General features: G+C 40.2%; 2 protein-coding genes across 4 annotated transcripts; both read left to right on the top strand.

The window, feature by feature from the left end:
• The first annotated feature begins 5,023 nt into the window (after window positions 1–5,023).
• On the top strand, window positions 5,024–8,022 carry exosc7 (exosome component 7). The gene is made up of 8 exons (XM_038725767.1): window positions 5,024–5,155; window positions 5,322–5,423; window positions 5,590–5,684; window positions 6,400–6,565; window positions 6,926–6,996; window positions 7,110–7,233; window positions 7,332–7,487; window positions 7,843–8,022. Exons 1-8 carry the CDS (start codon window positions 5,099–5,101, stop codon window positions 7,945–7,947), a joined length of 876 nt encoding a protein of 291 aa, XP_038581695.1. The 5' UTR covers window positions 5,024–5,098; the 3' UTR covers window positions 7,948–8,022.
• Window positions 8,023–9,486: 1,464 nt separating this feature from the next.
• LOC119907176 (tetranectin-like) lies at window positions 9,487–13,213 on the top strand. 3 transcript variants are annotated; one of them, XM_038724822.1, is made up of 5 exons: window positions 9,487–9,732; window positions 9,981–10,825; window positions 10,866–11,029; window positions 11,244–11,342; window positions 12,089–13,213. In XM_038724822.1, the coding sequence occupies exons 2-5, from the start codon at window positions 10,803–10,805 to the stop codon at window positions 12,493–12,495; spliced, it is 693 nt and encodes a 230-aa protein (XP_038580750.1). In that variant the 5' UTR covers window positions 9,487–9,732; window positions 9,981–10,802; the 3' UTR covers window positions 12,496–13,213. The 3 variants fall into 3 exon arrangements, with proteins under 3 accessions (XP_038580750.1, XP_038580749.1, XP_038580751.1); XM_038724821.1 differs by having other exon boundaries at window positions 9,487–10,824; window positions 10,865–11,029; XM_038724823.1 differs by having other exon boundaries at window positions 9,487–11,029.
• Window positions 13,214–13,296: the final 83 nt, after the last annotated feature.

The following is a 13,296-nucleotide window of genomic DNA, read 5'->3' as shown; positions in this document are numbered from 1 at the left end:
CTGAGCGGAGTCTATCAGGCAGAACTTTATCACAGGCACGTGCACCACCCTAAATAAAAGTACTATCAATCTAATAAATCAAATATTGTTTTGTGATATCTGAATTAATGTTTCTTTCTGAAATGCTGAATCTCTTATTTGTACAATTTTTCTATGCTAGAGTCTGACCAGGCGACAGATTTGCTTTATGGCAAGTTGATTAAACACAACTTTTTTAAGATTCATCATACAATATTGAATATTCTTTTGATAAATGGCAAATCATTATAAGGCATCCAACGAAAGTTCAGTTCTTCTTCAGAACTGAAGAAGTCCTTTTGGATGGATCGTCTTCCAGTATCTTCAACCAAGTCCAGTTGCCCTTGATTTTAACCTTCGTTGGATAACTATGACCTGGATGACTGAGAATCTTCATAGACATTATAAGGCAGCTTTTTGCTCCTGAGTGAAAGTTGAAGAAACCAGATGGTTAATTGTGGTTTTAAACTATTTTTATGGTCAGAACAAACACTTAATGCCAAACAGTGGATCCAGTGTTTCCCATATGTTCATTTATTTGTGGTGGCTCGCCACAACATCGAAGCTGACTGCCACATATTGATTTTCGATTTTTTTTATTTTATACTAGGCCTATTTAAAATGCTATTTGATTTCAGAGCGCCTTACCGCTGCACAAATCTGTCCAATACAAGCTGTAGGATGCCCATCTTAAAAAAAGTTATTAGCAAGCAGGGAAGGAGCCTAGCTAATAAGAAGAGCTAAGTTAAGTTACAATACAGCTGGGTTGTCGAGGTTAGCACGTTGTTTATAGCTGGTGCCACAGTTACACTGTCATTCTGTGGGAAACACTTAACAAATCTGAGGTAAAACATTCAAAACAATTATGATTAAGTAAATTTCTATTAAGTAATATTTTTTTCAGTCCCTTTTCCTCAACAAAGTAAAGTGCTGATTTGTTAGTGATTCAAATGAATTAAAGAAAACACATTAAACATTTGTTATATTGTTATTGAGGGAAATTATATTGCAATAATTATCATTGTTTTATTGCCCGGCCCTGCTGGTACTCGCCATTCACATGGGAGCTCATGGCTGCATGAAAGTCTCCACCTGCTCCATCTCCGCCAACAGAGATTAGCAAACAGGCGAGAATGGGAACAGATGAGCGCCACATAGAGCCCAAAGTGATCGTCCGCCGAAAACTGATTGCAGTCTGCTGGAGCTGTATTGCCCAGTCTCGTCAATCACTTTCTGGCAAGTTAAATAGCCTACTGCATTTTATGGGTTGAATTGGCCATTTAAAGGTATTTTAAGATGTAAAAAGTACTAGGTGAGCTATAATCTGTCAAATATAACTCTTCTGAATGAAATAAACTAATTTCAGGCCAGAAATAACCTTTCAGTCAATAACAAAAGGCTTCAATCATTTTCTGGCAAGCTAAATACTCCATTTTATGAGTTGTATTGGCCATTTAAAGGTATTTTAACAGGTAAAAAAGAGTGGACTGGTTGGTAGGCCTACTCAGCAAGTAAAATAAGGCAGAGTCATAAGGATAATTACAAAATTGTCTTCATTTTATATCTAAGTTGGCAGTAAGTCATGTTAATTAGGCTACAGTCCGTTTTCCAAATATAAACAAAGATATTACACATAGGCCTACCAAACATCAGTTTTCGGCGGACGATCACTTTTCGGCACGACACCAATTTATTTCAATAAATACACAGGGACTGTCATTGCATCGCTTTATATTAGCCTAACTACAGTTAGCATCTAAACAAAAAACGCGTCTACACGTTGACCTTTTCAGTGACACCTTAATTGACCCAATACAAACTTCCATTCCCTGTTCACGGCCTACAATAGCCAATGAGTGTCCACGTCGCCAGGAAGTGCCAGTCCCTTTTCTTTCGGTATACACCATAGACTGTATATAAAAATGTATACACCGACACCAACTGTGCAGAGGAAGACTGGCGCTTCACATACACATAACATGCACAGTTTAAAAAAAGGAATAATATTTTTTTTAAAGATTATTTTCCACAAACATATTTATATATTGTCCAATACAAAAATGCCTTGCCCCGGAATTCCAGCACAGCGCCGGAGAACTTTAAGCCCTGGGTGCATATTCCTAAATAGATTTTCTATTTAATTAGCACAAAATAGTTGACACACCTGTAGCTTTGGAGGCCACAGTAGTTTTGCGGTCCCAGGACAGTTGCCTGCTTTGCCTTAGTTATTGTATGTTCCCAAAATAAAGTTACAAATATTCATATTACCATAAATTCATTGCCACACTGTAAACCCTGGGCGTTGTTGGATGTCTGGAGAGGTTACCAGCTTTGCCCAGCTGTATTAATACAGCCTTTCTTAACACTGTTTTGAAGGTATTTCCAGAATCCTCAGATATTAACTTTCTGGATTATCAGAAATGTCTAAACTTGAGTAATCGATTAAACATCTTTTTAATCATTCAGTAAGTTTTTTTTATCCACGTGGTTAGGAGTCTTTAATTGTCTTCAAAACAGCAGTACACAAAAGGGGTGTTCAATGGTGAGTTTGGTGCTTAATGTGTTAATTTATTTCTTTTCTTTTATTCGCTCTGAAGCAGTTCAGGGTAGTCATGATATTTAAAGAGGTGGTATTATGCTCATATTTAGCCAAGATTTACAACAACTCCGCACTTGAACAGTCTGTGAAGTTACATTGCCATGTTTATTTTAAATATAATTCACAACCAATAAAGCATACTTACAGGTTGTGATTGTGAGCCCAAACAGAGTTGGAGTTGCGTCGTCTTTTAGGACTAAACGTTGAACTGTTGCCGGTGTTCTGACGACTTATGCTGCCTTGCCGAAAAAAGCTACCATAACGCAAATCGATAGACTCGACTCTACTCGGCCCTGCTCTGTTTTCTATTGCAGATAATACCCAGAGATAGTACCTAGCTAAGCGTCATAGCGACGCCACACACAACTGCCGCGACGTAATGTTCAATGCGACACACACATCAGCGACCCACACAGCTTTCTCTTTTTTAAGTTAAAACGTTTCAACATTCCTCAGAATGTAAAGACAGATAAGCGGTATGAAAACCTTCCAGCTGTGTTTTCCTCTGCCGTTGTTGCTGCAGCGGTCTGTGTGATGGCGGGAGCAGAGGGCTCTGTGAGCGGGCGGCTGGCCTCCATCACTTCTCGTAAAACTGTCAATATTCGAAATCTACACAGCTGATTTCTCACCTCAAAACTTCCCAGAAGTGGATTTAGTGATGAAATTCCATACGAAAACTGTAAAATATAATCTGTTGCTGGCCTCTGTCTGGTGCAGCAATGATGTGAATATTGACGATTCTCTCTGGTCAATCAGCAGTCTGTCATGTTTTCACTTTACATTTTAGTATCCCTCAGCTCGCTTGGAACCTGGAGGTGAGGTGATACGAAAAAAAGCACCTGGAAGCAGGTACAGGTGCAACATTTCTACAATGGAAAACCAAACGAAGGCGAGTCGAGCCAAAGGGCCTCCGCTCAGACTAGCTTGGTTTGAGGGCGTGCCTGACCCCGCAAGCTGCTTGGCAAGCTTTATGACGCGTTTTCATTGTGACGTCACAAGTAAAGGAAGTGAAGGGCTGGACTACAAACGAGCTGTTTTCAAGCGGTTCAGAGCAGAGCTTTCTGTGGGAGATGGGAACTCCCTTTGGGCTGGACTTTGGCCTTTTTCACTTTGCAAACCTGTTACATGCACAAAAAAGATATATAACTCAATAAAGGAGAGGGGGAAAGTCAAAAAGCATAATACCACCTCTTTAATTTAATTCCATGAAACACTCTTTACCCAATCTGTGACATCTTTCTTTAAACTGGACCAGTAATAACCTGCAGTCGCCCTGTCTCTGGTTCTCCTGACGCCACTGTGGTTGCCCGTGCCCACATTTTTGTGGCACTCTTCAAGTACTGCCCGCTTCTGCTCATCAAACAGAACAACCAGCCTCATGTACTGCCTGCTGAGGCCGGTATAGAAAAACTGATTGTCTATTTGAGTTAAAAAAACAAACAAAAGAGGCATGATTCATTAACTTCCTTCCATGTTTGCACATTAACACTAACTAGAACAAAAGGTAAATTATGTTGGTGGACATATTGACTGTGTTAACTGGTCTATTAAACACCATATCATTGAATTTATGTCAGACATACATACATCAAGATTCCTGCAATCTATAATTTTTCTCATGATTATATGAAACAATGTTAATCCAAGTTTAAACTACTTTCTACCCAAATTCTGACACAAGAATCTTTAAGTGCCTGGTAAATAGATAAATAAAAAAATAATGACACCTTGTACATACTTTGGGCACTTTAATAACTAACTGCGGATTTACATTGATATCTGCACCAATCTGTCTTTCTGTTGCAAACAAATTTCCCCAGCTGGGGGTCAATAAAGTATTGACGTTACATGTCATAGTTATGATATGTTGTCATATCAGAATCAGAATCAGAAATATTTTATTGATCCCCGAAGGAAAATTCTTTATCACAGCAGAGACTGACGATGGTTCTTTGTCTTTATTTTGTACATTCACAGTCCACATTCTACACCAAAACAAACTCAAGTTACTACCATTTAAAGACGACTAAAAGGACACGGTTTGATCTTAAAGTTAACCTAGTTAGCGATGACTGCGACTGACATCGTCAGTCACTGCTTTATTGATCCCCAGACGAAGAAATCTGTTAGCAACAGAAAGACAGATTGGTGTGGACAACAATGTAAAGCCGTAGTTAGTAATTTCAGTGCCCAAAGTATTTACAAGGTGTCAGTACTTAACCAGCCACTGAAAGGTTTTCGTGTCAGAATTTGGGTAGAAAGTACTTGGATTTGGATTAACATTGTTTCATATAATCATGGGGGAAAATGATAGATTGCAGGTTTACACGAACCTTGGTGTAGCTTATGTACTGTGTAAAAATCGGGCATCTACAGGCACTGTTATGGGCAACCTGCGATTTGTTTTAATCTGTCGTCTTTTGATGACGTTCAGAAAAGCGACGCACATGCTAGTACGCTACAAGTGTTTTTACTTACATTATGGCAACAGTACAAGTTAGCGAGGCTGAAAAAGTGTACATTTTACACGGTATACGGGTAAGTCTCTAACACTTTGACTTGAGCTTTTACCCGCTGTAATGAAAACGAATCTAAAAATGCCACAACAGGGATTTATGCTCTATAACTGCCGAAAACTAGCTAGACGCGTTAGCATTCGCTAACTCCGTGACTGTACTGTTTACATGTTGATCCTTGTCGTCAGGATGACTTACGAGTGGACGGAAGAGGCTGCGAGGACTATAGACACATGGAAATAGAGACCGACGTGGTGTCCAACACAGACGGCTCGGCCAAAGTCACACTGGTAGTCCTACATGATGACTCATTTTCTGTTTAAACAAGAAGATGCTCTAAATCTTTTCATCTGTGCACCCTCAGCCACTTGTCACCCTGTCAACACTTCCAATTGCATATACTCATGCCTATTAGTTATATCTGAGTCTATATAATGTCTACTATCTCTCTTTCAGGGACACACAGCGGTTCTAGTTGGAATTAAAGCTGAAATTGGAAAACCAAGGCCCATGGTGCCAGATGAAGGCTACTTGGAGTTCTTTGTTGATTGGTAGGTGTGGTGCAAATTGACTTAGGCTTTTTATAAACTGAGGCTTATTTTTATAGATTTCGCCACCAAATCAACCCATTATGAAGACATTGTACTTACCAGCTTTTATGTACAAGGTAGATTTAATCGTCATATTACTACAGGGTTGTAAAATGAAATGCAGTTTTCAACTCCCTTCTGCTACATGGACAGTATACAGTTTACAGCAATCATAAAATGGTCAACAGAAATACATTATAAACTTTATTGCTTGGAGCAGTGTTGAGGATAAATTTGAATTTAAAAGTGTCAGTTTGGGGGGAAAAGCTAATATATATATATAATTCAGCAGGAGGTAGTGGCATGGTGTAGAAATTAAGATTATTGGACAGAACAAAATTTATAATGTATGATGGAATGATTTTAGGAATTGGTCAATACTTGTTGGTAGTGTGCTGATAGATGCCCTGCCACTAGGAGGTAGTGTTGTATCATCTGTTCACTGAGAGGTGCATGTCTAACACATCCAAGTGATTGTGGTAAGAAAATATTATCATATTGCCATAAAAATGCTATAGTTGTGTGTGGGGTAGCAGGGTCGGCCAGCCGGCCGGCCTCATTGCTTTCCCTACTTTCACTTTCTTACCTCTTTCCCGCTGACCCAAGTAAGAATAACACATCTCAAAGATATTCTGTTAACTTTTATAACTGTTTATTGTCGTGTTTCCATCACTAGTTCGGCCAATGCAACCCCTGAGTTTGAGGGCAGAGGTGGTGAGGAGCTGGGGACAGAGCTGAGTAACACACTCTACAAAGTCTTCAACAACAAACACAGCATGGACCTGAAGAGCCTCTGTATCAGTGCAGGAGAACACTGCTGGGTTCTCTATGTGGATGTGCTGGTGAGTGGCAGCATCTGACTACCCTGACTTAAGTATTTTTGCTGCAAATTGACATGTCAAGACATACATATATAGTAAAAAGTGCGTAGATTTCAACAAAATGTTAAGTTTGTTTGAAATGTATGTGGCTTTTGTACTTCAATTTCTACTCCTATTTGTCTGCTAAGATATAATAACTCCTCATTTAATGTGACATTCTGTTTGGTAAACCACGTAGAGATGTTCACTTTGTCCTGGACAAAGTCTGACGAATGAATCGAAGCAGCACATGTTACATGACAATCAGCTTATTTGGTCAGTGCTCATACAGTTCCATGATGATTAACTAAAGTAAAATCTCACACTGGCATGTTTCCATAGCTCCTGCAGTGTGACGGAAACCTGTACGATGCCATCTCAGTAGCTATCAAAGCAGCTCTCTTCAATACAAAGTAAGTAAAGTGTTATGCTGGTGTTTTTTAGGGGGTCTTATCCTTTGGCATCTTACAGCGGAGCTCATTGTTCATGTAGACTAAGTAAGTTCTTCTGATTACCTTACTGACAGAATTCCCAGAGTGCACATATCAGCTGACGACGAAGGAGGGAAGGAAATTGAGTTGTCAGACGACCCATATGACTGCATGAGACTCAATGTAGAAAACGTTCCTTGTATAGTGACGTTGTGCAAGGTAAGCTTACTTGCTGATAAAAAAAGAAAAATTATAACACAAACAGTGAAGCAAATGTGCTGCTTGGCTCCTCTGACGTTGTCTGTTTTCCTGCGCAGGTGGGCCACCGACACGTTGTGGACGCGACTCTGCAGGAGAAGGCCTGTTCTGTGGCGAGCCTGATCATCTCTGTCACACACAAGGGCACGGTCACCTGCACGAGGAAGGTGGGCGGAGGAAGCCTGGATCCAGAGAGCATCTTCGAAATGACAGAGGTGAGTCAAGCTGTCTGCCCTGACCATCTGGCCTCCTCTCTCCAGAGCATTAGCATAATGTGATTTAAATTCAGTTTTATTTAACCATTGTCTTGTCAAAAATAGGAACACCAACTGAGCTAAAAAGCAGCATATTATATATCAGCTGGATGAAATTGCTGGTGCATATGCGCAGTTCACAGGTGCCATTTAAAATGTGTATAACATACAGAAGATTGGTAAAACTTTCATAACTCTAAAAATTACAATGAACATAAGGTACTGACTCTTTGGATTTCAATACATGTTTTAAATATGATTAGGTATAAATAAGGCTGTACAGTAGAAAGGTGCTAATGTATTTTGTTCTCTCCAGGCAGGTAAACGGGTCGGGAAGGCTCTTCATGCTCCGCTCATGAAGCTGCTGCAGCAGGAGGAGAGTTTGGGAACAAAGCGACAAAAAGTTGGCTTCCTTGGTTAAGATCAGTTACTGTATTTATCTACAGGGTGTATATGTATACAACATTTTCTAATAAAACTTTTCATTTGTACAGCCTTCCTGTCTTTTTTTACCTGCTTAAAATTTAATACACTGTCATTTGGGGTTAACACATTTGAAAAATGTACATGTGAGAACTGATTTAAATAATCCTTTATTTAAGCACTGCTCTAGCACATGTTGTGGCTCTGGCCTGATGTGACAAGGTTCTGGATGGATGTACATGTCAATGTTAAATGTACAGATTTCTTTACTGTCCAGCCACATGTTAAGTGAAAAAACAACTTCAGTGTAAGGAAAACACTGCCTAGTTACATCTTTGAACAGTCTTACTGAAATGTAAAATACATAGACTGTAGTGTGGTTACCTGCCTCAAACAATATTAGCCACAGAGCAAGCAGCTTATGCTAGATTAAGTAAATTGTACACACTTGAACTTGATCAGTTAAGAGCTGTGGTAATGGATATAAAGAACTTTTTCTTTTTAGGAGGAAGAATAGAGTGATGAAGGATCACTTCATTCACATTTCACTTTAAGAGTGATTTACATTTGAATCACAACAGATGAACCTGTGAAGTTATAAATAAATAGTGGTCTGGTTGAGTCTGGGTAAAGATCCTGCACAGATGTACAGGTGAAACTCGAAAAAATTAGCATATCGTGCAAAAAGGTCATTTATTTCAGTAATTCAACTTAAAGGTGAAACTAAGATATAGACTCATTACATGTGAAGTGAGATATTTCAAGCCTTTATTTGATATAATTTCAATGATTATTGCGTACAGCTTATGAAAACCCCAAATTCTAAATCTCAGAAAATTAGATTACATGAAATCAATAAAAAAAATTAAAAATGGATTTTAAAGACAGAAATGTCAGCCCTCTGAAAAGTATGATCATGCATATGTACTCAGTACTTGGTTTGGGCCCCTCACTGCAGCGTGGCATGGATGCCATCAGCCTGTGGCACTGCTGAGGTGTTATGGAAGACCAGGATGCTTCAATAGCGGCCTTCAGCTCTTCTGCATTGATCGGTCTCATGTCTTTCATCTTTCTCTTGGCAATGCCCCATAGATTCTCTATGGGGTTCAGGTCAGGCGAGTTTGCTGGCCAATCAAGCACAATAATCCCATGGTCATTGAACCAGGTTTTGGTACTTTTGGCAGTGTGGGCAGGTGCTAAGTCCTGCTGGAAAATGAAGTCAGCATCTCCATAAAGCTCGTCTGCTGAAGGAAGCATAAAGTGTTCTAAAATGTCCTGGTAGACGGCTGCGCTGACTCTGGACTTAATAAAGCAAAGTGGACCAACACCAGCAGATGACATGGCTCCCCAAACCAACACAGACTGTGGAAACTTCACACTGGACTTCAAGCATCTTGGATTGTGTGCCTCTCCATTCTTCCTCCAGACTCTGGGACCTTGGTTTCCAAATGAGATGCAAAATTTGCTCTCATCAGAAAAGAGGACTTTGGACCACTGAGAAACAGACCAGTTCTTTTTTTCCTTTAGTCCAGGTAAGACGCTTCTGACGTTGTTTGTTGTTCAGGAGCGGCTTGACAAGAGGAATATGACATTTGAAGCCCATATCCAGGACCCGTCTGTGTGTGATGGCTCTTGATGCAGTAACTCCAGCCTCAGTCCACTCATTGTGAAGCTCCCCCTCACATTTGAACGGCCTTTTCCTGACAATCCTCTCCAGGCTACTGTCATCCCTGCTGCTTGTGCACCTTTTTCTTCCACACATGGTTTTCTGCACAACTGTCAGGTCAGCAGTCTTCCCCAGTTGAATTACTGAAATAAATTACCTTTTGCACAATATGCTAGTTTTTCAAGTTTCACCTGTATATTTTGTGTTACTACTTGAGGTACATTTTATGATAACGATAACAAAGTATGCCAAGGATATTACAGAGTGACTAAAATCAAATAGGTCCATAAAATAATGTTGCTGAACAGCATATTTTACAGAAAGAACTTGCTATGTTGTAACATTTTAAAATGTCCTGGTACCAGATCTGAGATCAGTTACTGTACTGAAGTGCACAGGAAAAGTCCAGCCTGAGGTAGGCCTCTCTGTCTTTTTGTTTTTGCCACGTGTCAGTTGAAGATTGTGTAAAGTTGAAGTCTTACAGAAAGACCAGATGTGACTCTGGATCATTTCCACTCTGACCGCAGATGTGTTTGTGTGCGCGCGTGCGTGCTGGCTGAAAGCAGATTGGTACAAAACAAACTATATATGGCTTGAGCTGGGATCAGAATTTGATAGAGAAAACGTGTGCAGAGAATGGGTCAAAAAATGGTACAACCTTTAAATTAATCTATAATATTGCAGGTATGTAAACAGGTAATTCAATGCTGCGTAAGAAAATAATGATTAATGGGTTTCAATTTCAGTGCCTCACTGCTGCCAGAAACACCTGGAAATATTAAAATTTTCCAAATGAGGCCACTCCAGATGACTTACAAAACACCTTTTGGCCAACTGAAAAAAAATTCTATTCCATCTTTTTCTTTCAAGAGTAAACTAGTCTTTTGAGCCAAGGAATAAACTGTAACCAGGTTATTCAGGCTTTTATGCAACAGATGAGTCAGTGTTTGTTTATTTCTTTTTCATATACTTTGACCAAAGCTGCACAGTGTTATGTCATAACTGCTTCCCAGTGTCTCACCCTGTCTGCCAGTCTCCACCTGCTTTCCAGGCCTGGCTCTGGTTAGCACTGCCCCTCCGTGTTTAGTGTTTTAAAGCCAGATGAGACACACACACACCATCCTTTAAGGCTTCTGCGGTTGGATTGTTATTCCTGCAAATGGCAGTATTTTTCCCTGTTCAGAGAGATGAGAAGGAGGGAGAGAGAGGGAGAGAGAGAGAGAGAGAGAGAGAGAGAGAGAGAGAGAGAGAGAGAGAGAGAGAGAGAGAGATAAATTGCAAGCATCCACGTTGGAGCAGCCTCATTCAACAGGTCTAACCATGGAGTTCAAAGGAGTGTGTGTGCTGCTGGGAGTACTACTACTGGTGAACTGTTCATTTCAGCAGACTTCACCAAGGAAGCCAGTGAAAAAAGGTAGACGATAAACATCTGGTGCTTCACAGTCTGTAGGAATTTGTTGTTTGAGATACCACTGTCAAATATTATTTTCAAAATTTTCTTTTTAAATATCCTTGGAAGAAGAGATTATTTAAAATAAAAAAGGAAAAAAAAGTTATTTGGTCATCACTGAGCATGCACAAACACCTGATTTGAGTTTCCTTGTGTGTCTGGAATTGTTGGAAACAAGATACAACTAAGGATGCGGCCATTGAGTCACTACAGAAACAGATTAACGACATCATCCAGGAGCTGAACCTACTGAAGGAACAGCAAGCCCTGCAGACAGGTAAGCACGACTTTTGTACAGCAGGATCATACATTTAATCTTGTTTGATAAAGGAATACAAATAATTCCTCTAAGTACGGTGTAAGGTAATATGTAATCTTGTGACCCTGCCAGAAAGTCTGGGGCCAGGAGACATGTTGAGGGTCCATAGGGGCCCTTTTTTTTGCCCTGGGTCCCCCAAACAGCTTAATCGGCTATGGTTCAGATAAAATACAAGTTACACTTGATGAACTCCTTCCAGCCATAGACATACAACTCTGAATCTACTTTATGATCACCTGTGGAGGTGAGCAAGCAGCCGTTAGTATCACAACACTCACTCTCTCTTCTGCCTGCAGTGGATTACAGTGTGAATGTTTTAAATTGTTGCATGATAATGTGGCATGAGCTTCATTGTTCAGCGCACCAAATATGTATTCAAGTTGGAGTCAGCAGCCTGAGGTAGGCCTCTCTTAAAAAAAGCCAGTTAAGATACATGTGCAGTTTTAATATGGACAACAAATGACAAACCCATGTCTGACCTCTTGTTCAGAACACAAAATGATATCCAGTTGTTCCCTAATGACCCAAAAATCTTTAGTACAGAAAGGCTTTTCATCATGTTGCTCATTATCTCTGAGAATACTGTGGTTATACCCCGTCTCCAAAATACCACAGGACTACGTTTATTCATATTACCAAAGGAAAAGATCCCTGTATGACAATAAATCACCTTTTAGGTCTAACCCTTTTATGTTTGTCTTCAGTCTGTTTGAAAGGCCTAAAGATTCATGGCAAGTGTCTCTTGGCTGACCCTGTGAGAAAAACCTATCACACTGCCAGCGAAGACTGTAACGCCCTGGGCGGAGTCCTCGGTACGCCCACATCCAGCGATGAAAACGACCAGCTCAGAGACTACATCCGCCAGAGCATCGGCTCAGATGAGCAGATCTGGCTGGGCATCAACGACATGGTGACTGAGGGCACCTGGGTGGACCAGATGGGCTCCAGCATTACATACAAAAACTGGGACACGTCCAACAACCGGTCCCCTCAGCCAGATGGCGGAATGTCCCATAACTGCGCGGTCCTGTCCGGGGCCACCCGTGGGAAGTGGTTTGACGAGAGCTGTCGTGAGGAGAAGCCCTCCGTCTGCCAATTCAACATTGTTTGATCGCCTTTATCTCATCATAGACTGTGCATGGTTATAGTTGCTTTCACTGTCTACTCTTGCTGCAATGCCACTCTGCCTGCTATTCTAAAAGGAGTTTTAAGCCAGTGGTTCTCAGCTGGTTTTGCATCAAGATTACATTCTGATCTTGAAGTCACAGTCAATATGAAGTTGTTCGTTTTGACTAAAGTGATCCGGTGACATGTCATTTGCAGCATTCCTTCTGGTCACAATAAAACCAGGGAGAATGCAGTGCGGTCCAGAATAAGCGGAAGGAAATCCATGATTTCTACCTTCATTTAATGTATTTTTGTACATTTTCTATAAAAAAATAATAAAGTAATTTAGAAACATATCTATTGGATGATCATAGTTCAAAATACCAGTATTCCTGCAACAAAAGCGGTGTGTAGGTGTCGGCACCTTTCACTAATGTAAAAACTGGCTGTAACTTTCCATTATTTTCACACATCCACACCTCTATTACAGCAGATCCATGACTTACTGGTTGAGAACCACTTGTTTAAACTTAAGCATCCCTTCATAACTACTGTATTTTAACGACAAGACTCGCATGCAGTCAGAATTATATGTGATATTGCATTAAAAATTACAATACATTCTTTCAAGAGATTATTTCAGTTTGCTGGTCTTGTAGTCTCCTATAATGTCTGGCCTGATGTAACCTGTAAAATGACCATCAATAAACTATGAAAACCCATTCCTCTATGGTAATTTCTTGAAGTAAAGGTTTTAGGCAATACAGTTGTATTAGATGAGATGATTGACTTTCAGCAAGAAAGT

Source organism: Micropterus salmoides, unplaced genomic scaffold (assembly GCF_014851395.1).
Source record: "Micropterus salmoides isolate LMB-PRFRI ecotype aquatic unplaced genomic scaffold, ASM1485139v1 Ms_hic_scaffold_17, whole genome shotgun sequence".
In the NCBI taxonomy this organism is placed as follows: domain Eukaryota; kingdom Metazoa; phylum Chordata; class Actinopteri; order Centrarchiformes; family Centrarchidae; genus Micropterus; species Micropterus salmoides.
This window is presented reverse-complemented; position numbering and strand designations above follow the sequence as displayed.